At 35.9% G+C, this 26,362-nt stretch overlaps 1 protein-coding gene across 3 annotated transcripts in view; it reads left to right on the plus strand.

Moving 5' to 3' along the window:
• The first annotated feature begins 235 nt into the window (after nt 1–235).
• LOC121419053 overlaps nt 236–26,362 on the plus strand; it is a 50,709-nt gene continuing 24,582 nt past the window's right edge. For all 3 annotated transcript variants that reach the window (XM_041613340.1, XM_041613342.1, XM_041613341.1), the window contains exons 1-13: nt 236–691; nt 11,671–11,885; nt 17,162–17,390; nt 17,764–17,987; nt 18,332–18,557; nt 18,818–19,050; nt 19,417–19,645; nt 19,934–20,160; nt 20,549–20,777; nt 22,142–22,365; nt 25,187–25,415; nt 25,678–25,913; nt 26,077–26,305. In XM_041613340.1, the coding sequence (XP_041469274.1) occupies nt 377–691; nt 11,671–11,885; nt 17,162–17,390; nt 17,764–17,987; nt 18,332–18,557; nt 18,818–19,050; nt 19,417–19,645; nt 19,934–20,160; nt 20,549–20,777; nt 22,142–22,365; nt 25,187–25,415; nt 25,678–25,913; nt 26,077–26,305 (3,045 nt within the window). In that variant the 5' untranslated portion in view covers nt 236–376. The remainder of the gene's footprint in view (nt 692–11,670; nt 11,886–17,161; nt 17,391–17,763; nt 17,988–18,331; nt 18,558–18,817; nt 19,051–19,416; nt 19,646–19,933; nt 20,161–20,548; nt 20,778–22,141; nt 22,366–25,186; nt 25,416–25,677; nt 25,914–26,076; nt 26,306–26,362) is intronic.

Consider the following 26,362-nt stretch of genomic DNA (forward strand, 5'->3'; position numbering starts at 1 on the left):
TTTTAAAATATGAATATAGTCATATTCATTTGGCATAATTACATGTGACTGAACTGACACCCTTTCTCAGAGCTAAGGTTTACTTATTATAAGTACACACGTCGTTTCCATATTTCCTTGAAATACACGGTCCCTGGCCGATACGTCAAATTGTCCAAAATAGATGTCATGAAGGCGTGTCTAATCATGAACTATTCTGATTTTCTGTTTATTCTTGTTTCCTTTCAGATATTCTTTCATCATGTCATCTCTGGTAGACTGAAACGGTTTGTGTGAAAAGGTCCATCCCTCAAAGTAACTTTAACATCCTTACGTTAAGTGCGTAAGTTGAATCCCTACTTCATCTGGCGGACACGCGTCCGCCCCACCTAACAACATGGGCTGCTGTCATTCTAAGCCCGTGCGCAACGGATCGCATCAATCCCTCCATCAGCAGATACCAGTTCCTCCTGATGTGAATGGAACCTCATCCGCATCATTCAGTCCCTCACCGGACGAGGTTAAGTTTCGAGGAGGTGCGTCAGATGAGAAACGTAGTGATGGGATAGTAGTGGAGAATAATAACCTAGCTGCTCCTGGGTTAGGTCCATCCGTGGGCGTGGATGCCTTTGACGGAATTAAGCAACCAACTACAGTTTCTACAATTGGTATCCAGACAGAGAATAATTGGTACCCTCCAGACTCATCAGGGGTATGTTGTCTACTTGATTTCTACACCTGTTGTTGCATATCTATACTTACAAACATAAACATTCTTGGCATTTCCATTCAGAATATTTATTGTTTTATAGGGTGTTGGTATCACACTCCAATCTACTTTGTATCATCAACCACAGGTTTTGGCTTTCCTCGACTCTGTACCCCCCCCCCATAATTTTGACCCTAAGCCCTTCTCCAACTATAAAGATTCAGTAGCTGTAAAAACTGAAAAGGTCATTAACCGATTCTTATATATGGTTCAAAATACTATTTTTTACTATTTTTACCAGGAAGCTCACAAAATGGTCGATAAATTCGTATTGGCTTTAGTAAGGTTACAAAATAATACTGATGCTAATGCTTTGAGTGCCAATCAAAGCATTATCACCAGCATTATTTTGTTATATATATGTGTGTATAAGTCATTAGAGTCTGTCGAATGGCGTAGGGGTGGGGTAGGAGTTGAGGCTGCATGGAGCCACGCGTAACAACAAACGTAAGAAAATTACATCCGTTTTAAATAATCTATTGTATTGCAATTTTTCAAGTGCATCATGTTCATGTCGTTTCCCTTAATATCCGACTGGATTTACTATTTTTACGTGCCACATTTAAATGATAGAATCGATTTTCATTTCGCATATTATGACTCTGTGAATAAAATAAAGAAAATACATACATTAGAAGACATTTTTAGATGCTTAAATAATTGGAGCTTCCAATTTGAGATCGCTAGACTAAGAATTTACTGTTTTTTTCTTCAATCAACTACCTTAACTGTGTTTGATATCGTGGTCTCCAAATATAAAATATTTCAAATTTCGTGAAATGATTAATCAATGCTTCAGTGTGCAAATGTCATTCTGAAATGAAATTGGATGAAATTAAAGAACAAGTTTCTTCAAAAAAGACAGTCTGAAGCTATGGTATCTTGATGTGAGGTGACCATTTTGTCGATAACAGTCAGTAACTACCTTGAATTCCAAACTATCTTATTTACCTTGAGGCTTATATTCGGTATATTAAAATTGATCACTAAGGAAGGATCCCTAATAATGGACAGTATTTGACCTAGATCGCCTTTCAGCGTTCATTTTGTCCTCCTGCCAATCAACAAGGATAGTTTACTTAACCATGAATATTTTTTTATTTCTCTCTTAATTAATTTTTGGGTTATACTATATTGGTGCTCACGGCAAGAGCTTGCATTATGGAATGAGCTTTTAGCATCCCTGGATTCTTCATCCCAACTTATTTCCCTCCCATTTCCTTTTCACCTCCCCCTCCCCCTCTCTCTTGTTTTTCCTCACTTTCTCATCCTGTCTCTATTCTCTCTCTCTCCCCCTCTCTCTCTGTCACACACATTATATCATTATCCCATGTTCGTGTCAGTGTTCTTCTCTTATCACACTCCCTTTTCGCTTTTCTATTCATTTTGCTATTAGCATTCACTAATATCTTTCAAATATTATGCATCTATTAATAGGTCCTCTCTCTCCTCCATCCTCCGTCGTCCACACTCTCTTCATCCTCCCTCTTCCACACACACACACAGTCTCTCCCCCCCCTCTCTCTCTCATTCCCACTCTCTCCTCCATCATCCTTTCTCGCCTCCACCTTTGCCTCCACCACACATCCCCTCCCCCCCCTTATCTCCCTCCATTCGTCACATTAGTCAATAATCTTGCTTATACATTATATATCTCCTTTTTCCCGAAAAAGCTTATTGTTGTAATACAACATTACATGTGGTATTATTCTTTCTATAATTTCCTATTCAACAACCCTTGAGCTATTCCAGTCATCCGTCTCTAATAATGTCCTTAAAACAAGAAGGCTGTAGACAGTGTCACGTCCAAGGGAATAGGTGGAAAAGATGATGGTAAATAATAACTTCCATTATCGGTCCTAAATTGATTTGGTTTCCTCTCAATCTTAAGATAGAAACACTCCCCTTCGCCGAGCACGCAAGCAGGTTCAACTATTCTCTCTTAAATACCGGAACCTGGCTTCTGAGATTGACCTGCATTTTACAGAAGGGAAGAAAAAAAAATCGAACTAAAATGGCGCCAAGCGTGCGAAATGTACTTTCCCAAAATTGTTATGGTTCACTCTGAGGTTCAATTTTCTCCATTTTGTATTAATGCATCAAGGTGTTCTTCATGGATGCACTTTTGAAATGTGTTTAGCATTTTAAAGTTCGATCATAATATCACTTTATTATCTTTATGAGTTTTCTTGGTAAATGGTTAGCGAATGAAATACTTTGTATGCATTTACAATATATATATATGGATGGATTCTTGGATATACGTATACATATACAGTGCGTCCCAGAAAAAACGAAACCGAGATTTAGCGATCATTTATCATTACTTAATCATAAATAAAATAGACAATTGACCTACTAATTTAAAGCTTAGAATCTCCTCTTTCATCTGATATTACTTAGATTATTTCTTATTCACGCATGAGTGAGCAAATGCAATTTGAAGAAAGGATATCAAAAACTCATTTGGCGGGGGGTATCTGGGTTTCAAATAGAAAACCACATTTTTGAAAAGTTCAATATCTCCTCTTTAATTTGATACCTAAATTACAGAAAATGGTAACGAAATAACAAAGTTCTGGTCATTTGAAATAAGGCTTAAATTTCAATAATTTCATAAAATGAAGAGGTTCTCCAGGATGGCTTTCAAACTCTCTCGACACTCTGTTTTGTTGACGATCAGCCATGCATTAAATCTTTTGTTCACCATGCGAAAGCTTCTGTGGGATACCGGTGAAAACATGTTTATCTCATGAAATTATGGAAATACAAGCCTTATTTCAAATGAACAAAACTTTTTTATTTCTAGACAATTTTTTGTAATTTTGGTACCAAATCAAAGAGCAGATATTGAACTTTTCAGAAATGTGGTTTTCTTTTTGAAACCCAGATAACCCCCGCCAAATGAGTTTTTGGTATCCTTTCTTCAAATTGTTTTTGCTCACTCATGCGTGAATAAGAAATAACCTAAGTAATATCATATGAAAGAGGAGATTCTAAGCTTTAAATTGGTAGGTCATTTGTCTATTCTATTTATGATTAAGTTATGGTAAATGATCGCTAAATCTCGGTTTCGTTTATTCTGGGACGCACTGTATAGTAAGCGTGTATTTACTGTTGACGAATGTAATGGGGCAAACAATTTCAATCCCCAGGCAGTAGGATGTAGCTATTTATAACAATCAAAACCTAGGAAAGATATCTACCTTCATATCGCTTTAGATACGAAGTGATAGTTTATCCCACTGGTAAAAAGGGTGATTATTTGTTTTACGTTTTGCGCTATGCGCTTTTAGACCTAAACTGCACATAAGAGCAAAGCTAAGGAGATTGAGCACTATTTGTTGCGTTTCTTTGATTGTTTTAATGCCTGTCAATGCTTGTCTCATTAAACTGAGTTTATGTGTGTATAGTACACAGTACAAATGACTTCTTAAGATACCACACAATAACATTAATGTCCAATAAGAATATAGATAAAAGCTCGAAAGATCAGCAAAACGCAGAAATCCACAGACAAATGCAATTTGTCACGCGATTTTTTTTTTTACTCTTGATACCTGAAATATAACAACAAATATAATATAACAAATGAAATATAACAACAATTCGCAAGTAACCTTCATATGATATCCACCTGTTTGTGTACGTGCATGATTTGAAAAGGCCCCTTTTCTTGTGTTCCCTGTTTGCAAAGGGGTGCATATTTGCGGTGATTTGTTGCATTGTGACTGATACTTGAATCTTTATTCATTTGAATCTCCCTTTTTATACATTTCTCTGTCGATTATGTCAAACGACCCATTAGATAAATGGTATTTAGCATGCAATCTAAATAAGTCACGCCAAAGGCATCGACAACGATAACAGTGACGTCATCATTTTGAAATGAATCTATATTTTACCCAGACGAGAACAGAAATCCAATGAGATTCGCTTTATAAAGTCGCTCTGATCAAAGATGATTATTTTTTGCAGCACATTACCATATAATAAAATTCATGAAAATCAATAAACATTTGCATTGGAAACCTATTTTCAGTGGCATTTACAAAATTCACTGCTCTTCGATATGGGGTCGTAATAAAAACAAATAATTTGAAATTCAAAATAACAATGACCACCATCGAAGTTTCCCCCTTGTATCAATTTTTTTAAATCTTATTTGACAGGATTTTGTATTAAGCATTCTCTGACACGCTCCCGCTTTGTATCGTTAGCTCTTAGACTGTGGGATGGACAAGGAAAATGTCTCTAGTTTTTTATTTCCGTGGGGCGGCAAATGCAACCAGGGTTCTTGGACATAAAGATATGTAAAATATTATGCAATATACATGCAATATACATGCAACATGTTGCAATATACATGCAACATGTTGCCATCGTTAAATTCTGCTCCTGACCTCAAAATTAAAATAATGATATGCAAAATCGTACCATTGATTCGACTGGAAATTCCGCCATTCACCCCATGTGTTAAGGACTCCCGCGAACGCGCGCAAGCGTATACAATGCATGTAACCTCGTTCGCGTTTATTTTTTATTCGTTGTAGAATCTACGATGGCGGATAAGATGTCGTCGTCTTCGTCGTGTTTTGAAAGCGAAAATGACGATTTACCAATAGCAAAATATGCTACATGCACGTCTTACCCAAGGAAAGAGGGCCAGTAAATTTCTTTCAAGGAAAGAGCTAGAACAAATTTAGCCTTTGCTGCATTCGTTGGTGTAGACTACCTGGGACTTCAGAATAAAAATAGCTATTCGTGCAGCAGAGAAGTTTGCGATTGACTTGCATGCAGCCCGGCCAGTATTTCAGCAAGATCCGAATGGATCAAAATAAATATAGATGTACAGCTTTACTTTCAAAAGAGGGGGCACACCTCGAGTCGATTTTTAAAAAATAAAATCACTTTTTCATGACAATCTAACTGTTCTTCTTTCTTTCCTTTTTAAGTTTTTTCTTAGTTCCCTTTCCCCCTTTCCTCTTTTTCCACCTTTTATTTCTTTCTCCCCCTTTTCTTCTTTTCCTTTTTTTTTAATTTTCCGATGAACTCCGCCATGGGGTACAGCTTGCAAACTTCTCTGCTGCACGAATAGCTATTTTTATTCTGAAGTCCCAGGTAGTCTACACCAACGAATGCAGCAAAGGCTTAAATTTGTTCTAGCTCTTCACTTGAAAGAAATTTACTGGCCCTCTTTCCTTGGGTAAGACGTGCATGTAGCATATATTTGCTATTGGTAAATCGTCATTTTCGCTGTCAAAACACGACGAAGACGACGACATCTTATACGCCATCGTATATTCTACAACGAATAAAAAATAAACGCGAACGAGGTTACATGCATTGTACACGCTTGCGCGCGTTCGCGGAAGTCCTTGAATGGCGGAATTTCCAGTCGAATCAATGGTACGATTTCGCATATTATTATTTTAATTTTGAGGTCAGGAGCAGAATTTAGCAATGGCAACATGTTGCATGTATTCACTCATAATATTTTACATATTATCATGTCCAAGAACCGTGGTTGCATTTGCCGCCCCACGGAAAGTCACAATTTTATCGACCATCCCACAGACTATCTCTTTTTCCGGTCAATAGAGATTTTTTCGCACCGCAACGTAGAACGTTTTCAAGAACACAGTAAGTGTATTGAAAATACAAGTCAAATCACAATGGACGGTTGGGAGGGCTTTGTCGATAATTGGTGAACCGGAAGAACAGTTTTGTTCGAAGATTCGAAGCTGACGAAAAAAAGTGTAAATAAGTCGTTTGTCCAGAGTCCAACCGCTGCTTTGATTTGCCAATTTTCGACAAAGACTTCTTGGTTGCTCTTTATCATGAAGGGCATTTGGCAATTTATTTTCGTTGTTATTTAAAGTGTTCTGCATGGCGATGCGCAAACTCCCTATTAACGATACTCGATCACAATTTGAGAGCACCTTAAAGTAAGGAAGGAGCCTTAAAGTGGTTGATCGCGTGACGCCAAGACATCAGCACCCATTCAACATGTATTGTTATTTTTTCCCTGACACCAGGTACACTATGACGATCATAAGTCTTGTTGACATAACAGATTAACTCTACATCAATATTTCCCGTGTAAATGGCGGCGAAATGCCCCCTGGAGAATTGTAGAGTAGCTGGCGGAAACAAAATGTATGTTTTGACTCTTTACGTGTGGATTTGCTAGTGAATGGAGTCGGTTTAAGAAATTCTTGTGATTGTATATCTGTCAATTAGTGGTAAAATATATTAATTCGTAAGTTTACCCATTTTGTGATAAAAGATTTGTAGAGAGGGCATTATACTTTGAGGAAATAGACTGTAAACTCTAATGAATTTACGACGGGATCACAGAACATTTCAAAAGTAAAACGAACTTTGTATTGAAATTGCGAATTTCAGACACGAGGGAATATGTACGTATTTGAGTAATGGTTAAGAGCACTTTAGTTTTATCTTTATTCTAAGAAAAGTGACATTTGATTTATAGACCAAATGTCAGCCAAATGTTGAGATATACCAGCTGTATCTAGGAGCATCATTCCTAAGGAAATTTTGAAAGTTTCCGCCCCCATTAATTAACAAATTAAAATATTCGTCCCGTAATAAAGCTACTCGGTTGAATTTCAATTCAATGCCAATATAATGCATCACCGATTCATGCGAAATGTGATTTTGGCTTTTGGGTATAATTGGAAAGATGTAAACAAATCGATGGGAGATTGCCTGTCATTTCAAAAGGTGTTCGAAAGGTCGGAAAAGGTCGTGAACATGAAAAATTGCTTTCACAAATTAATGAACTTTCCCAAGAGAGAAATCATCTCAAAATAACCAAGAGTTAGTTTCGACAGTAATATAAGGCTGGTCTCCTCAAAAATCATCTTAAGATAAATTAACATATACATGTATAACGAGAGTTGCGAGGAAATTGATATGACTTCATTTATATAGAAAGTGACTCCTCATCAGATATTAATCTTACATTCAAGGTATCTTCATAACAGGAAAACGGATCATTTATGTGAGATCATTCTATAGCATGAAGACGGTAGATTTGGATAAGAATCTGAGAATTCTATTGAGCATGTACGTGCAGATATTTTGTTTAAGTTTAATTTGATTTTATTCATATATATACATCATTGCCAACATTACAAACATTTGCCATTAGTATAATCACAATAGATAAAAGGATCATCATAAGAACTTAATAATAATAATAATCCATTTTTTTATATAGCGCTTAATACATCGGAACGACGTGTCTAAGCGCTTTACAGATATTATTACCCCGGTCATCGGATTCAATCAGTCATTCCCGCACACAATGTGTGCACATCCTCCACTCCCTGGGAAGTATTCCAGTCAGTCGCCTGTGAGGCGCACACAGTACTGGACAAGCTACTATGACTTTCGCATCCTTCCGGGTACCCATTTAGCACCTGGGTCGAGATTGGCAACGTGTGGATTAACGCCTTACCAAAAGACGCCAGATCGATGCGAACACACGACCCTCTGTTTACAAGGCGAGAGTCAGAACCACTACACCACGGCTCCTCCAGCCTGAGAACGATGTCAAAAATATATTTATACATAAATCATACAGTAGCTAAACGAATATAATCAATGATGCAAGCATCAAATTAAAGCCATTATAAGAATTAGAGAGAAAGGATGAGGGTGATAAAAGAAAACAGAGACAGAGGGGGAGGGAGAACTGAATAGAGAGGTAAACAAGAAGAGAGGAGTAACGCTGCTTAGAATATGGAAGACATATCATCCTGCCTGAAAACCTTAGACTCGTTGCTTTATAATTATGTAGGTAGTATTTTTGCATAATAATACTCACAAACAAAAGATACAAAATTTGTGGTGGTACATTATGTAACCATGCAATGGAAAACAAATAGAACTTATCAACCTTGTGTTTCATATTTAGAAAGGTTTTTTTTTTTACTTGCTTATTAAAGGAATTTTTCGTGGGGCACTTTCGAATATAAAGGGAAAGAGAGTTCCAAAATGTCGAGGCCTGTATGTCTAATAGATCTTTGGGCAAGAGCTGTTCTCGAATTCTCTAAGTGGATATTTGAAGAGGTTGGAGTTGGGTAATCATGAATAGTATAGAAACGGAACATTTTTAACAGGTTGTTTGGAAGTTCGCTGATTCTGAATCTATACATAAATTTCAATGAGAATGCACCACCTTCTTGGGTTTTCTTCATGTTTTGATATATCCGTGATCCTCGTTGAATATGATTTTGCTAATGGGTTAATGATATTAAGTTTTCACAATATTTCAGAAACAGCAGGTATATATTAATTTTGGTTGAGTTGCGTCACTATTAGGCATTCGTTCTTAAACTAATAAATGTACACCAAACAAGGTTGGAAAATGCTTTTGCATAATTTATTTCTTTCTTTTGGAGTGAAAAAAATAGATCATTACTTTTTCACAAGAAAATGTTAATAATGTTTAACATTGACCTTTAGCAATGCCACATTGCGATCACTTTTATACAGGTGCAGTGTTTCCACCTTTATGGTCTCTAATGGGTTCCATGACACTTGCTCCTCTGCAAATTCCACACATTAATGGAATGACTTTGTCAATGCGGAATTGATGAATGATGATGAAAAATAACAAGAAATCAAATTTAGTTGAAGGGAATCATTCTCAAAAGCTAAAACCTAACACTAGACTTCTATTTGAATAGAATAAAAACAGATAAAGGTTGGTTGTTACCATGATTGTTTTCTTTTCCTTCTCTGATAGACCGGTCCTATCAATGTTCCGTATCATGTGTATTGCTTTCTGGGGCCTGTTGCATAAAACTTTTACCACAAAATGAACTGTGGCACATAAACAAAAACTCTGTCAAACGAAATCATGCCATTGACAATAACACATTGAAATACTCTGGCCAAAAAATGCCAGAGATCACTTTCATGCAACGTTTTCTGATGCATTGATATAATAAAATAATCCTATCTGCGTACCAGTACCAATATTCATCGATGGATTTTTTTCGCATTTGCGATTAAACATAAACAGCAATGTATATTTGTATTTCAAATATAATCGAATGGGAATTCATCGGTACTGATTTATCACATATTTCCGCTGAAGCAAAGATTGCATTGGGCGTGGTTGTAGTCTTGGTTGAGACATGGAGGTAGGAATTTCTATTTCCGAGCTGAAATATGTGTTCTTTCTACCTTCATTGTTGAGATTAATGAAATGAATCTGCTTAGACTGCCTTCGAGTTCTAGAAAACAGTCTCGTGTTGTTTTACACCAATCTTGACAGGAACATACTAATGTCTTATCTCCATATCATAATGCTCCCTCTCATCCCCTTTTCTATCCTTCTCTTTTTCGCTGCCCTCCATTCCTGAAAAGCTTTTTTTCGCTATCAATGTCCATATGTAATTAAGAAATTATGATATTAAAGATACACTCACTAATTGCAACAAACAGTTATGAAGTAGCGATAGCTCATGGGTTGTGTTCCCCTCTCTTATGGGGGAGTGGGGTTCAAAAGCGCTTTCTTATTATGTCCTCAGAAATAATACGCTGGATGCTACACACTGATTTTGCGGGCCAGACTTTTACACTGTAAAAACGCTGTTTAAAATTTTAAGCACGTTGTTTAAGCCTGTCACTCTAACAATCACTGTTTAAACTTTTTAAACAGCCGTTTAAAATTTTGAACTTCTTAAACTTTTTAAACAAGTTGTTTAAAAAGTTTAAACAATTACAAAAAATAAATAACATGTTGTTATTAAAAGTGACAGGCTTAAACAACGTGCTAATTTTTTTTTTACTGTGTAACATCAATTATAATATACATGTAGACGCTGTTTTTATAAACCATGCTAATAAAAATGTTGTTGGTGATTACAATATGGAAAATCGCTGCAAGGGTTTACTTGTCTTTTTTTGTGAATGTATTGACTCGAAAGGAAATAGTTGTAGGTTGGGTGAATGAGAAAGAAGATAATTAGGAATAAGATGGAGTTGAAGGGATTCACCCTAGAAGGCCAGACAGTACCTTTATTTTTACTTTTTGAATAGAAATAACAGATAATGCATGGTTGACTGCAGGACATTTATTTTCTTTAACTTATTGTTATATAACTCGTTCTTATTCAAAAGACATATCCAAGGGGTTATACTGTTATACTGTGTTAATGGAAAAATATACATACTTCTTCGGGGGATGGACAGGAGTGTGATACCTTCATGCTTCATTTCAACCTTTAGTTTTACATTTTAGGTCAGACTGACCCGTATTCTAGATTTGATTTTAAACGGGCTCTCTGACCATTTTACTTTCTCATCAACCGGCTAATTATATATAGTTTTTTCGTCGATCATGCAGGTAGGGGTTTCCAGTGGAAGAAAGACAGATAGCATTTGTAAAATCACACACTTGGTACCAACAATTTTCTTAGATTAACACGGATCGTAATCGTATATGTACGAGGTTGGAAATGTTTATTGATGGTCTTCTGTTTGTAATGAAAATAGGAATATCCAACTTCTTAGGTGCTCTAGATGTGTTTATAATACCCCGGCTAAGTTAGGTTATGGATTCCGGAGCTCACAGTTTTTTGAGGAATTACTTCCCGCCGGTAACCATTTACCTCACCTGGGTTGAGTGCAACATAATTGTGGCTCAATATCTTGACAAAGGCAATCAAGTCATGGCTGGGATTCCAGTCCTTCTGTTTTAAACTCCGGAGAGTAATCCACTGGACTACAATGCTCCACGCCAGGATCGTTAACATTGATCATTTAAACAGTGAACTTTAGCATTGATGTGAGTTAATTTTGTCTTTACTTCTTTTCTATATCATGGAATATACAACGGACTCACCGGCTTCATCAATGAATTCTAACCTTTTGTTCTTTAGAAAATGCCCCTCCTGAACAGCTCTTCTCGACCAGCGGTAGTTGGAATGGAGGATGACAGGGGGTTGGAGAACCTTGGATTCCAGGGTTCTAGCACCTCCTTGATTCATGAACCAATCACATCTAGCCTGGACGAGAGACAAAAGACCCTGGTGAGGAATACATGGAAGACATTGGAAAAGAAGGGAGAACTCCATGGTTCCATGATGTTTGCCAAGTAAGTTATTATGAAAAGGCTCCCCCCCCCCCCTCTCTCTCTCTATATAAATATATATATATACAGAGCGTATCAAAAAAAACGGGACAGATTTGAAAAGTCTATAAAATTTTTGTTTGAAATAGTGATGTCTATATTTTGGTGTTAATAGATGCTCTAAGGTCTTATCTTTAAAATGCAATTAAAAAAAATAAATTTTATTCATGCTTGAGCGAACACGGGACATTTTTGTTGGGGGTTCAAAACGAGGCTTGCGCCAGAATTGCAGAATATGTGTAATACAATGATCAGACTTCTTGCCAATCAGGAGACTTTCTCTTGACCTTTTCATTATCTGTGCCACAATTTTCGAATTATGCTCTCAAATTTCATTTACAAAGTTATTTATTTAATTGAATATTTCGTTTTTTCATTTAATATTCTCTTACCTTTTAATTTTCCTTCATAAGTAACTGAGAAAAGAAGATTTTTTTGTCAACCCAAGCAAGAAGATTTGAATGATTAATTGGGAAAACTTGTGATTATTAAAATCGTTTTATTATGTGAAACAAATAATGTTATGTACCTCTAAAAGACATGAATTTATTTTTCAATGGGTCATTAATTCCTTGACCAAGTTTAATTGCTTGACAGGAAACACAGTAAGGGATTCATGTCTTTCAATGACAATGGTGTATTGAGTCAATTTTGAAGGAGCTAGATATGGCAGATCGGGTAAAATGTATTAAAAAGTTGTGAGCGAGTGAAGTGAGCACGCAAATATTCCCACTTTTTTAATTACAATATCAAATTTTGTGATAGATTTTGACATAATATTCAGAAAATAATATCATATTTTACTTTCTATCTGTCCTTTTATTTCCTGTCCACTTTTTTTTGGTCATGATTTTTTTAATGGGGGGGGGGAGCAACCCGAGCGCCCACCCATCTGTGTGGCTTTGTTCAAAAGGCACCATAATCTTTGTAGCACATAATGAAAGGATTTGAATAAAAAAATCCATGCTCTCCCATAATTCAGTTGAAAAAAAAATTAGCTTGAAGAAGGAATATTCAAAGCTAACAGAGAGCATATTAAAAAGAAATAACAGAATAATTCAAGCAAATAAATAGATCTGAAAATGAATTTTGACCGCATGATTTGAAAATTATGGCAAAGATAATGAAAAGGTTAAGAGGAAGTCTGCTAATAAGCAAGAAGTCCGATCATCATATTACTCATATTCTGCAATTCTGGCGCAAGCCTCTTTTTGAACCCCCAACAAAAACGTCCCGTGTTCGCTCAAGCATGAACGAAACTATTTTTTTTAATAGCATTTGAAAGACCAGACCTTAGAGCACCTATTAACACCAAAATATAGAAATAATAATTTGAAACTAAAATTTTATAGACTTTTCAAATCTGTCCCGTTTTTTTTGATACGCACTGTATACACCCAGACACCCACACACATATTACACAGAGTGGTTCTAAAAAATAAGTGAACCACATAAATGAATAAATACATAAATAAATAAATACATAAATATATACTTGGATATGGTATAAGAACCCAATTTAAGTTTCTATGAGGATGGACAATGATCTGAGCATTGCGTTGATCTCTTTTTATGATGAATTTCATAGCTAATGGCGCAGTCACATTTCCCCTACGGCGGCCGTACGGCGAGTCGAAACAAGCCGTTTTAACATTAATTGTACCAGATACATATAGGAGGTTCGAATAAAAGTAAATAAAATGGCTGTTTTCTACTCGCCGTAAAGCCGTGTAATGGGAAATGTGACTGCGCCGTTCAGCACCGTGAAACCCATTTAAATCTCTGCATCTCAAGTAATAATAATGGTATACTATTTCCGTTTCGACATGAAAAACAAGAGAAATGAACAGCAAATAGAGTAAAAAAAAAATTTTTGAGTCGTGTTCTTTCTGACTAATAAAGTAGGAATTCATTTCAGTTGACCAGATCTAGGATTTAAGAATTGGGAGAGGCAAAAACAATATATTAAAAAAAAGATCGTCACTCCATATTTCAAAGGATAAGAAAGAGAAACGAAAAAAGTTTGCCATTCAAAAAGCTTTTTCTATCGAAAGAAAGAATGGTCACTTCATTTATAAAAGGCATTACATATATCACAAACTATTTTTTGTAAAGATTTGGGTGGGAGGGAGGCATGTGTCCCTGGACCCATGCCTGCTTGTGCGTAATAAAAGTTAAATGTTGATTTACACTTCTTCTTCGCTCTTTGTAACACTGAAAAAAATGAAAAACACTCTTATTTTCGACGAAGTACCACATAATTTTTGCACAATGTGTTTAAGTGTAAAGAATGGTCTAATGTATCTTATTAAAATTGCAAGTCCAATTGTTTTGCATACTATTTAACCATGCAACTAAAAATGTTCACGATCAGAGAATTTCTCATTATATTCAATCTCCAGTTGTAATGCAACTTTAATAGATTGACGATCCTAAATCGCCAATATAAGCAACAGGAAATGTCATTAGAGTTCATACGATCACACGATTCAATATTCATTGCTAGATTATGAATACCATTGTTAGACTTAATAACTACAAAATGATTATAATCAACATTCATTTTCCGACATACACACATTATTCTTCGTTATTTGTAGTTAAAAATGTATTCATTTTCGATCGAATCGAAAATCAATAAAAAGGAAAAAAAATATTCGTCTTACATTGAAAATGAGCCGAGTGAACTGAAGTATAATGCATGAGTAGGGGAAACACGCACTCAAAATAATGATTCTCATTGAAAGGAAAGGCCATGGAAAAGGGGCAATTTTAAAAGTATACCCATAATAATAAAATTATGTAGGCTACGCAGGAAAGCAAAGCTTCATTTAACTTTTCAAATATTACCCCCCCCCATTTTAAGGCGATTGGTTCCCCCTCTTCCTAAATCTTATGACAGACAAGAAAGAAAAAAAAACACATTAAAAAGAAGTCATCAAACAAGAAAGTCAGAATCAAACACACACGAAGAAGCAAGATGTAGAATGCAACTTTTGCGAAATACCAACAATAAATCTTTACAAAAATAGTTTAATAGATAAACTGAAAACTTAAGAAATTAAAATGATTGTGCATGTCTACCTTGAAATATGGCAATAATGACCAAAAGACATTGTTAAAAAGCGACGACCTGACCTGTAATTGTTCATGTTAGAGTGCCGGGAGTATCAGAACTCCACGACAATTCCACGGTCTTGCGACCTTCAAAATCGATTTCGCGGTGATTTTCTTGATAGGCGAGGTGGTAATCATGCTTCACGCAATTAAGGAAGCGCTAATGGCTAAGACTCGGTGATGGAATGGACCGAAAAGGGATTTTCAATGCACCTTGATTTATTTATCCATTTCTTACCACTATTCACGATTATATTTTGTGTGATACATTACACACTGAAGGACATGGTCCGTGATATAGAGAGGGACATGATGAGGGGCAGATTTGGTAAAATATCTTCTAAATCCTCCGCGCCCTGGTTCTAACATTTTTGAAGAGTTGTTTTTTTATTTTGGTATTCGGGTCAATGAAAGAAGAAAATAATTTTTTGGGCTAAAGATTATCCCTTCTCTTTGGTTAGATAGTTTGAACTTATTGTTATTGATATTTATGAAGAAATTTTTAAGCAATTGTAACAATATGAAAAAGTTATTAAATATTCTTGTTCTATTTTCTTGGATAAATGCATCCCGATTTTTTGTGTATTACCTGATACAAATTGTGAGAAAACTCTTTTGACCAACTTCAAATGTACAATAAATCTTCGTCTGCGGGAGTTTTATTTCAAAATTTTCCATAGAACAAACAACTTCGATGACTTCTTCTTCAAAATTAAAAGAACTGATTCTCCTCTTTGCTCATTTTGTATAACAAAGACCCCGAAACGCATATTCATATAATTTATGTATGTAACAAATTCTTGCCAAATTAGAATGATGTTATTAGGATAATTAAAAAAAAAGATTAAACCCTCATTTTTTTTCAGAAAATATTTGGTATGCAGGACGACAATTTTTTGTAATATATCGCTCTTTTGTTGAAATACTATTATTATGTCTGCAAAGTTCAAGGCGATTCACCTGTATCCGAAGGTTTCTTGACTTTACTAAATTTCAATAAGAATTTAGAATATTTCATACCCAAGAAAAAATAATTCTTCCACATTTCACAAAATGAAGATTTGATTTCAATGTTTAAAATACCTTTGTTCTCTCTCTCTTTTCAAATTTTTAATGCTGCTTTGTGTAATCGGTGAAAATACATTGTAACTTTCTCTTGATTCTGTAATTATATTTTTATATGATCAATACATATCGAAAGAAAGAAAAAGTTTGTATGGCACATTTTTCAACGAAATGTATGAGGATAATTTCTACACAGTATGTGCGGTATGTATATGTAATAATACCCAGGGAATGTTTATCCATGGTAAATCACGACAAATCTCGATAATATCGTACCTGGCTTTCTTCAGAAAGGAAGTAAACATTTTCACTGAGATAGACGAACGAAACTTGATATTGTTGTTGTTCCTTCTTGTGGGTCATAAATTTAGTATTTTTTTGACACGGAATCCTGGCTGAAATATCAAAATCATGAGGGTAGTCTTGTGCGTTCCTTGACATATTTCATTCTCGAAAAAATGGGCTTCGAGGAATTTTTAATTGACACTTTGTAAAACGGGGTGGGTTTTTGTTAAACACAATTTTACACAACAGTACACACATTTTATTTCTACAGCTGGCATTTTTATGAATATCTAATGAAATTGTCATGAACTGACTAACTTAAACCAAATGGAACCCGTTAACAATAATTGCAAGTTTTTTAAAATTCACATTATCTGATCGGATATTTACAGTTCAAAAAACTACTCAATGAATTTTAATGGCGCCCATTCGTTATTTGCAAGGCATCGAAAATTGGAGGAAATTGGTCCGAAAGAATTAAATATTGGTAGATTTGTTCATTTCATTCTCATTTTAGTTATTCAGGTTAATAAAACAATCAAGATGGACTTAAGCGGACAAATCATACAATATATGATAAAGTTTGAAATGAAAAGAAAAAAAAGGTTGAGCTTGACTCCTCAGATTATGGATTTGCAAACTATCTCGGAGACCTTGAGAAAAGTAATGCATGTCTTACCAAACCGATTATTTTAGCCTTGAATCAATCATCTTTATCATGTTTATGTATGTTTTGCCTCGAATTGCCTTCGTTTTAAAAAAATGTTTCATAGATTGACGTCCGATCACCCGGATATTGGAAAGTTGTTTTCTTTCGGTGGAAAGAATCTATCGTATGGAGAACTCCTTGTTGATCCCGATGTCAGATCTCATGGTATTAGGGTCATTGATACATTAGGATCGGTGATCGAAGACCTTGACGACATGGAACTCGTCGTCCAAATACTGGAAGACCTCGGCCAGAGGCATAATTCTTACAATGCTAAGAAGACACATATCAAGGTTAGTGAATCCACAGATTCAGATCTTTACATGAATGTAGTTGCAAATTGTGCTATACTAGTTATAATATGTCAGTGAGATAAAGCACTTGAAAATTTTGAAATAGTCCTCTGCATAGGTCGATATGACCCAGTTTATAAAGTCCGCTCAACTGAAGGTACGTTGGCGTTACGTTTTAATTTTGCATTCAGGATCGTATTCTAAGGGTTGTGTACATGCTTGAGATTTTTTTTTCTCTATATTTGTGTTTATATATGACACGGATACACGTTTTTTACAAGTAAAAGTAAGAATTGGAGACACATCAGTTTCCGCAAGAATCAACCAAAAATAGCCTAAGCCTCTAATTCTCTCTCTTAAACCAATTATTTAGGCGGTTGGTGAAGCGCTTCTATTCACCCTAGAACAGGCATTAGGAGCCGGTTTCACATCCGATGTGAAAGCAGCATGGACTGCCGTCTTCAACATCGTGGCTGATACGATGTCAACGAAGCTTTCCGATGGACCGCTTACGACCAGAGAGCAGGATATTGTACGGAAGACCTGGGGAGTGCTATCTCTAGACATGGATCAACACGGAGCAGCCATGTTCGCAAAGTACGTCAGAATAGCTTCAAGAAGAGACTAGAATTTATATATAGGGAAGTATACCCATTTGCTTCCAAGTAATCTACCCTATTAATATTCTTAAGAACCCATTATATTATAGCAATGGTTAAGGTCACCAAGAAGCCATCAAATATGAAAACTCGTTAAGGTTAACCTAACATGCACACAAGTCATTTTGAAGATCTACTGTCTACTGGAATTAATAGAAGCTGAACAGAACGACTATTATTATGATGACCCTGTCTGGCGAAGCAGTAGTTTCCACCCAAATAGTTGAAAGTTATACTCCATCTTAACCATTGATCTATTTGCATTTATGTTGTATATTTCAGACTCATATCTGTTCACCCAGTAGTTGCTCACCTGTTTCCGTTCGGTGAGAATCTCTCCTACAGTCAGCTCGTTGAGAACCAGACTCTCAGAGCTCATGGGAGGAAGGTGATGGAGACCATCGGCCAGGCAGTCGGGGCCCTCGATGATCTTGACATCCTGGTGCCTATTCTTCGTGATCTGGCCAGAAGACACATCGGCTACAGTGTCACCAGACAGCATTTCCAGGTAAGAATATTAGATTCTAAAAATTAAAGACATTTTTTTAATGATGAAAACGTAGTTTTAGATAGTACGAAAGATAATTTGAAAGTCTACAGTTAGTGAAGACAAAGGTTCATTTATCTGCACATGGGCATTTATCTAAAATTTAATTTAGTAAATTAAGAATCAAATTTAAAATGTTCGATGAAATCGTTCCCTTCTTTCGTTATGATAATTTTATTTCCAAACCAATCAACTTAATTTCACTAATTGCACCCATGTAGCCTGTCGGTGAGGCATTAATGCATGCCATCCGTGAAGGACTTGGTAGGTCTTTCAGCGAAGAAGTGAAAGGGGCATGGCTGGCCGTGTTCCAACTCGTAGTTGATACAATGTCCGACATGCTTCCAGAGGGCTCAAAGGAGATCGTTTCCCCGACGCAAAAGCGCCTCATACAAGAGACATGGAAGAAGTTGTCCAGGGATCCAGAGAGACATGGGTCCGTTATGTTTGCCAAGTGAGGATAATTTCCTTTTAATGTTTTTTTTTTTTCATTTTAATTTCATGTTTTTCATATCAGGAGATAATTGTTCAATTTCAAAGGTATAATTGTTCATTTTCAAAGGTTACGGGTAATCATTATATCAGTCAATATATTTTGTTGAATTTTTATGTTTATCGTCTTGTCTTTCACATTTATATCATATTCTTTAATAATAATGATTACAGTCAGATTGGCATGTAGTCTTAAAAGGGTTGACTGCTTTACTGGTAACAAAACTGAAACAAAAAGTATTGTAGACCTACGCACTTTTTTTTGGGGGGGGTGTCTTTCCCTTCATGTCTTGATGCAAAATTTGATGTCAATGCATCTTCCGAATAGATTAGCAACTTCTCATCCTGAGGTTGGCAAAGTCTTTTCGTTTGGCGGGAAAGGGTTGACTTATGAGCAGCTGCTACAAAATCAGGACGTCAAAGCACATGGAAGACGCGTCTTCGAAACTGTTGGTCATGCAGTCAATGGTCTTGATGATTTAGACCTGCTTCTTCCAACTCTCAGAGACCTGGCGCAGAGACACGTAGGATATAACGTCCAGAAGCGTTACTTCGCGGTAAGTGATATGTAATCTCTTTTAGTACCAAAGATTTGAATGATTTGAAAACAGGAACAGATGATTGAAGGACGGGACAAGTTTTTCTGTCAACGCTTTTTGTTGTGATGTTACGGTTCCATTATTCTTATTTATTTGGTCTAGTGGGGAAGGGGTATTTCCTAGATATAAAGGAATATATGTTACCCTCCATTGATCATCTTTCTGAGTTTGCTCCAAAAGAAATACGTTTTATCTCATTTTGTTGTTCCCTGGTAAGATTAAATGATACCTATTCTTATTATGCAGCCAACTGGAGATGCGTTTCTACACGCGGTAAGACTTGGCGTCGGCCCGTCGTTATTTACCTCAGATGTCCGCAATGCATGGGCCGAATTATTCAAGGTTGTAACCGACACTATGGCTGAAGTGGTCCCTGATGGACCCATCACTGCTGCACAGAAAAGCCTCGTGCAGACGTCTTGGAAGACAATCGGTCAAGATCCTACAAGACACGGATCAGTACTCTTTGCCAAGTAAGAGACATCTGCAGACTGAAAATGGCTGTAGACATTTACTGTTCTCCAAAATAAAAGTAGACTGATGATCGCTGGGATTATTTATCTGTCAATGAGTTTTGTTCTATCTTTTTGAAGTTCTCTTGGAGAGAATTATTAGGTTTCTCCTATATCATGTCTTTTCATTTATAACTATACGCCAAACATGAAAGGCTTTCACTTCTCATCCCAATGTTGGTACACTTAAAATTCAAGAGATCAATAAAACAAAGGAAGGGAAGATACATAGAAATAAAGATACAAATTTAAAAAGCTTAAACTGCTTATTGTATTCGTTGTCGGCAGAGGAAATTTATTTTTGTACACCTCAAAAACACTATAACGTTTTTCTTATTGGGTTTTTCAGATTGATTACAGACAACCCAAATGTGGGCAAACTATTTCCCTTCGGGAGCATGAACCTTAGCTATGATCAGCTACTCGCCAACAAGGATCTCAGGGCACACGGTAAACGTATAATGGATACCGTAGGAGTGGCAGTATCTGGATTGGACGACTTAGAATTGTTAATCCCGATACTGCAAGATCTCGCCAAGCGTCACGTAGGATACAATGTTACCAAACAACATTTCATGGTATGACATTTTTTTTTAACTTCTCAAATAATTCTTGTGATCTTTCTTGAATTGTTTAACGATAGTTTGAGTTTATGAATAAAGGGGAAACGTACAACTGTATGCTCCCTTACATATAATTTTTTCCTATGCTTTATGAAAATTTCCATATTCCATTTCCTTGTACCAAATTATTTTAGAACTTTTTTCTCAAGGAAAATTTCCACTACATCAATCATCCAATACGCTCTCTTAAAATATGTAAACAATCGGAAATTTATGCCCTTCGAACAACGTCAAATTCATGTTACAGGTATAAGAAAATTTTTACTACTTGATTATGAAAACTAGCAATATACAGTATACCTCAGATTATGATTGATTATCCAATTTAGCAGAGATGGCCTCGAGAAGAATAATGTCAAGAAAGGGCTACCGATGAAAAGTTGATATTCATGAAGCACGTCTGGGTCACTAAATTCGCGTTAATAACGCATTCGATCGTAGACAATAATAATGGTATATACTGCCATGCAGGTATAGGGTTATCGTTACTTGCAGGCCACCCCTGTGCATTTTCTTTACCATCGAAATTTTCACCGGATGGAATAGAATATGTTCGATGGGACTTCTTTTACATGAAAACCATGTGATATTTAGTCTGGAGAAATGGTTATTTTTCATAATTCAATTTAGCTCAGCACCCTCAATATTTTTCCTTATTCACCTCTGATATGATATACTTCCTTCATAGCTATTGTGGTGACATTCAGTCTAAAAAAATAATAATTGTTTGTGCGTCATACAACTTCGGAGAATTCTTTGTGATAATTCACTGAAGCTCTTTTCTTATTGGACGATTATAGTTCCAGTATTGTTTGTCAACAACGCCCACGCTGGGAAATTCATTGCGTATTACGGATGAAAACACAAACTCTTGACAATGAAACAATGTTATTTGTTCTCATTTAACAACAGACCGTAGGAAGAATATAGATCTTTATAATACAATGGTGTTATGATCGATTGTAGACAAGGTCCTTTTTTCTTCGCATTCTTTTAATTCATATAATAAAAAATATTGTTTAATGCATTGAACTTTCGACATTCGATCCCCTGTCTATCATGTCCGCGCATATATCAAGTCACCAAACGGATCTGGTTTTGAAGTATGAATGGCAATAATATCTAGGCACAATTACGTTATATATGTATGTAATCCAGACAAATGAATTGAACGTTTCCTACTAGTGTTACAGTTTCCTGGTGCGCATTCTACTAGAAACAACTTGGGATATTTTAGGGTTTTTTTCAATTTGAAGCATATAAAGTTTGGATAGTTCTCATTGATTTCAACTGGATTTTCCCTCACCTACCTCCATCAGCCTGTAGGTGAGGCTCTGATACACGCGCTACGCGTGGGTCTGGGAAGCAGGTTCACATCGGAGCTAGAGGCTGCATGGTCAGCTGTCTTCTCAGTCATAGCTGAGACCATGTCACTATTGCTACCAGCAGGTGGATTGACCACCGAACAGAAGAACCTCATCAAAGGTTCCTGGAGGATAGTGGCACCGGAGAAAGCCAAGTGTGGTGCCGTCCTGTTTGCAAAGTGAGTACCCCAAAAATTATTTATTTGATGTGTCGACAGTTGTTAACTGTTTGCATCGCTAATTTGCTTTCTTCCTTCATACAATGTTAAAAGAATTATCTCGTCTTTTATCGAGAATAGACCAGTGAGATAGAGGAGGAGTGATAGAGAATTGTGCGAAATCAAAGAAAACTACAATACGTGCATAAAGAGACGAGATACAGAGGGGCAGCTAAAATTACCCAAATCAATGATCCTTGCAACAATTACAAATGAATTACGCTCTGCCTCATTTGCCCTGTGTACAACTGTTCAACGTTAAGTAAATGAGGCAATGCCCTATTTTCTAGGAATATAAGTGTGGATCGGTTCATATTGTTGCATATTGTTAGGTATTATTATTAGGTCTATTCTTTATCAATATGTGTATTTAAATGTATATAAAACAAAAATGCAAGGTGAATAAAACAACGTAGAGAGAAAAAATAGATCAAATTTTTGCCCCACAGGGGCTTCATCAGGAAATTATGAATTTATCAATATTAAATATATATATATATATATATATATATATATATATATATATATATATATATATATATATATATATATATATATATATATATACATATATATATATATATATATATATATATATATATTTACATATATATTGTACTTGGTCTTTGTGTTAGTTTCGAATATGTCTAACACTTTTAAAGTGTAATGTGTGGGGGTAAAATTGAAGGGGCGGTATAATAGAATGGCCAATTATATCATTTTGTAATCGTTTAAGAATATCATATAAATTGAATAATAATACGGTCAATCAACCTCTTACACGATTGTTAATAAATAAGTTGATTTTCAGTACATTTATACCGACTAACTGTATGAACATAACGTTGCCAGAATGTACGAAGCAATGGTCTGATCATCTCTGTTCACACATGGGTGTTGATTTCATTAAACAAACTTGGGAGAGGAATTTCCCTGTTTAAGAAGACTGCAAAAACGTATCCTTATCTTCACCTCATCCGAACTACGCAAACTCGTGATGGGTAAAATGGGTCCAAAGGGCATTCTGACTAAGAATGATACATCAGCTGTCGCAAGGAACTTTGACTCGATGGCGATCTCTTTCTCTAAGCCTCCACTCGATTACATCATGGGGATATGAACACATTCAAATATAATGAAGGAATACTGTTAGACCATGTAGGTCCATGGTTAGATAAAACATGTGTTTAAGTTCTGCTTCATTATTTTTTTTATAAGTTATTCGACACTCTTGTGTATAAGGTCTTTAAAAATACGCGTACACGTTGATATCAATAATGCCTGCAGCACTCTCATTAAACTAATGTAATATACATGTATAATGAATATAAAATACATTACTCAACGGCTGTGACAGGATAATTGAACCCTGGACTTTTCGTATGTTTATAGTCAGGTGTTTGAGACCACACGGCCAATTAAGGCTTCTATACTTTGTATTTTCTAAAGATTCCTTTCTGATATTTGGCAATATTGAAACGGGAACCTTAAGATAAATATCAGATATAAAAATACAAAATAATTTTTGCATTTTACAAATAGAGGTTTTCTTTAAAAGTATCTTTTCTACACTTCATATTCGTAAGTTTTGTCATCTAACATAGTTTTGGGGGGTAATAATGCCCCCCCCCCACAAAAAGGGGGAGATAGAGAGAATAGGCAAATTATTGATATCTTAATCATCCAGTAAGAAAGTAAACAAAAATTGTTTCAATGCAACGAAATTGCCGATCGGCTGATTAAATATTTATTTACTGTATTTTTCCAAACAGCCGTATGTCAACATTCAAACCGACCTTAAAATACAGTTTCAAAATGAGGAGAAGTTGTAACTATCATTTATATCATGATAGTGACCGATTTATTTTATAATTGTAAACAGGGAGATCATTTTGACTTCTGTTGGCAAGTTTCTCAGGCTTGTCAGTTCCTGTACAGATAGGTCAGATATAGGTGTATTCAAAATTGGATTAACTTTTTTTTGCGATTTTTTTCCAAAAGCAAATGTCTATGTTCTTTATAGAGCATTGTTACTTTTCATGATAAACGATAGGCAATATATGGTTTTTGTCGACAGTTGTAATTTGAAACTGATATATACATGTCTATACGTGTATATTTTTTTTTCAATTAGATGTCTGCCAACCTGAAAAAGGGGGCAGATGTTACGATGTATAGATGACGATTAAAAAAATGATAATCTCCTTATTTTTAAGTTGAATGTTGCCATATTTGGTACAGATTTATTATTTCTATTCTTCCTAAGTGTAAAAGACTCAAGAATATACTCAAGAAAAATCCTGCAACATCTTGCTCTTTGTCGTCATAATTTAGAAATATGATCCAGACATGGGGTGTGAAATTGGGAAAGAAAGCGACAGTTTTCATAGTTCAAGTATGACTTTCACAGGGTAACTCTTTCGTTCCCTTCCTTTATATTAATGTAAAACATTGATATGCAGTGTATGTTGGTGCAGTGAAATCTCAATTTTATTCACCTTAGTTGACCCTTGACTTCAATGGTACTTTCAAATCATCTCAAAATCACAAACCCATGTAGTAATAATGAATAGCCCGTATTTGATATTGCCCTGTCCATATTATATATCAGCTTTATTGTTGTTGTTTTCTCACTCACCGTTCAGCACTGATGTGGAATACATTCTGGCGCCATTTTCGACATCGATCAAAGTAATAATCTTCATTATTTTAGTATTTTGATATATCATCTAAAGTATTTAACAGATGGAAGTAAAAGATGAAACCTCTGTGTTGATTCCAGGTTAGTTACTGATCATCCACATATAGGAAGGCTCTTCCCGTTTGGTGGTCGGAACCAGTCATACCAGAGTCTCCTCATGGACGACAAGCTCAAGGCACAAGGTCTTCTGGTTATGCAGACAATAGGTGATGCCATCCGAGTGTTAGATAACCCTGACAAACTACTTCCTGTTCTCAGTGAACTTGGGAAAAGACACGTCTCATATGGAGTGACTAAAAGCGACTTTGCTGTAAGTTCCCAACAACCAACCTTTTATTTGTGAATTTCCTACAATATTTGTGACTTTTGCAACACTCTCTCTCCTTGTGTTTTTTTTTAAATATGCATTCATATCAGACCCTAAATATTACTAAGATATAAAGAGGACATGTTAAATGTTCCCGAGGCTATGTAGTTTGGAAGATGATATAGGGATGAAAATATATATCATGTTACTACTAACAGCGGCTAGACACGTTTATTTCGACTTCCATAATTGTTTACTATCACAGCCAATAGGAACCGCTTTGATGAACACTCTGAAGGAATCACTTGGGAATTCCTTCAACGACAACACCAAGAATGCTTGGCTCATCTTCTGGCAGCTCATTGAAGAAACCATATCAGAGCAGCTCGTCGGTGCCCCTGATGATGGCCTGATAACAAGCAACCAGAAGGAAATTGTGCAGAGAACGTGGAAGACGCTCGGAAAAGATCCGGGAAGACACGGCGCCGTCATGTTCGCAAGGTTCGTGAGAGTTAGAACGTCTTAGTGACAATTCTATGGTGAATGTTATGACTGAGTTAAAGATTTGATTTTCTGATAATAATTATTTTCGGTGAAAAATCTCAGCATTTATTTGTTGTATTGTTACGATCATCATCATTAATAATATTATTACTATTTCTAGACTGGTCACAGATTACCCTGAAGTAGGTCGTCTCTTCCCGTTTGGAGACCGTGGTATGACCTACCACCAGTTGCTCTGGGACGACTCAGTCAAAGCACATGGTAAGAAGGTGATGCAAACCATCGGGCATGCAGTAGATGGCTTGAACAACCTGGATCTCCTCGTACCAATTCTCCAAGACCTCGCAAAGAGACACATCGAGTACAATGTGAACAAGAAACACTTAGAGGTGTGTGCTGTTACTGACTTGCTTCAATTCCATTGGTGATGCGTATACAAGATCACT

Source organism: Lytechinus variegatus, chromosome 7 (genome assembly GCF_018143015.1).
Source record: "Lytechinus variegatus isolate NC3 chromosome 7, Lvar_3.0, whole genome shotgun sequence".
NCBI classification, from domain to species: Eukaryota; Metazoa; Echinodermata; class Echinoidea; order Temnopleuroida; family Toxopneustidae; genus Lytechinus; species Lytechinus variegatus.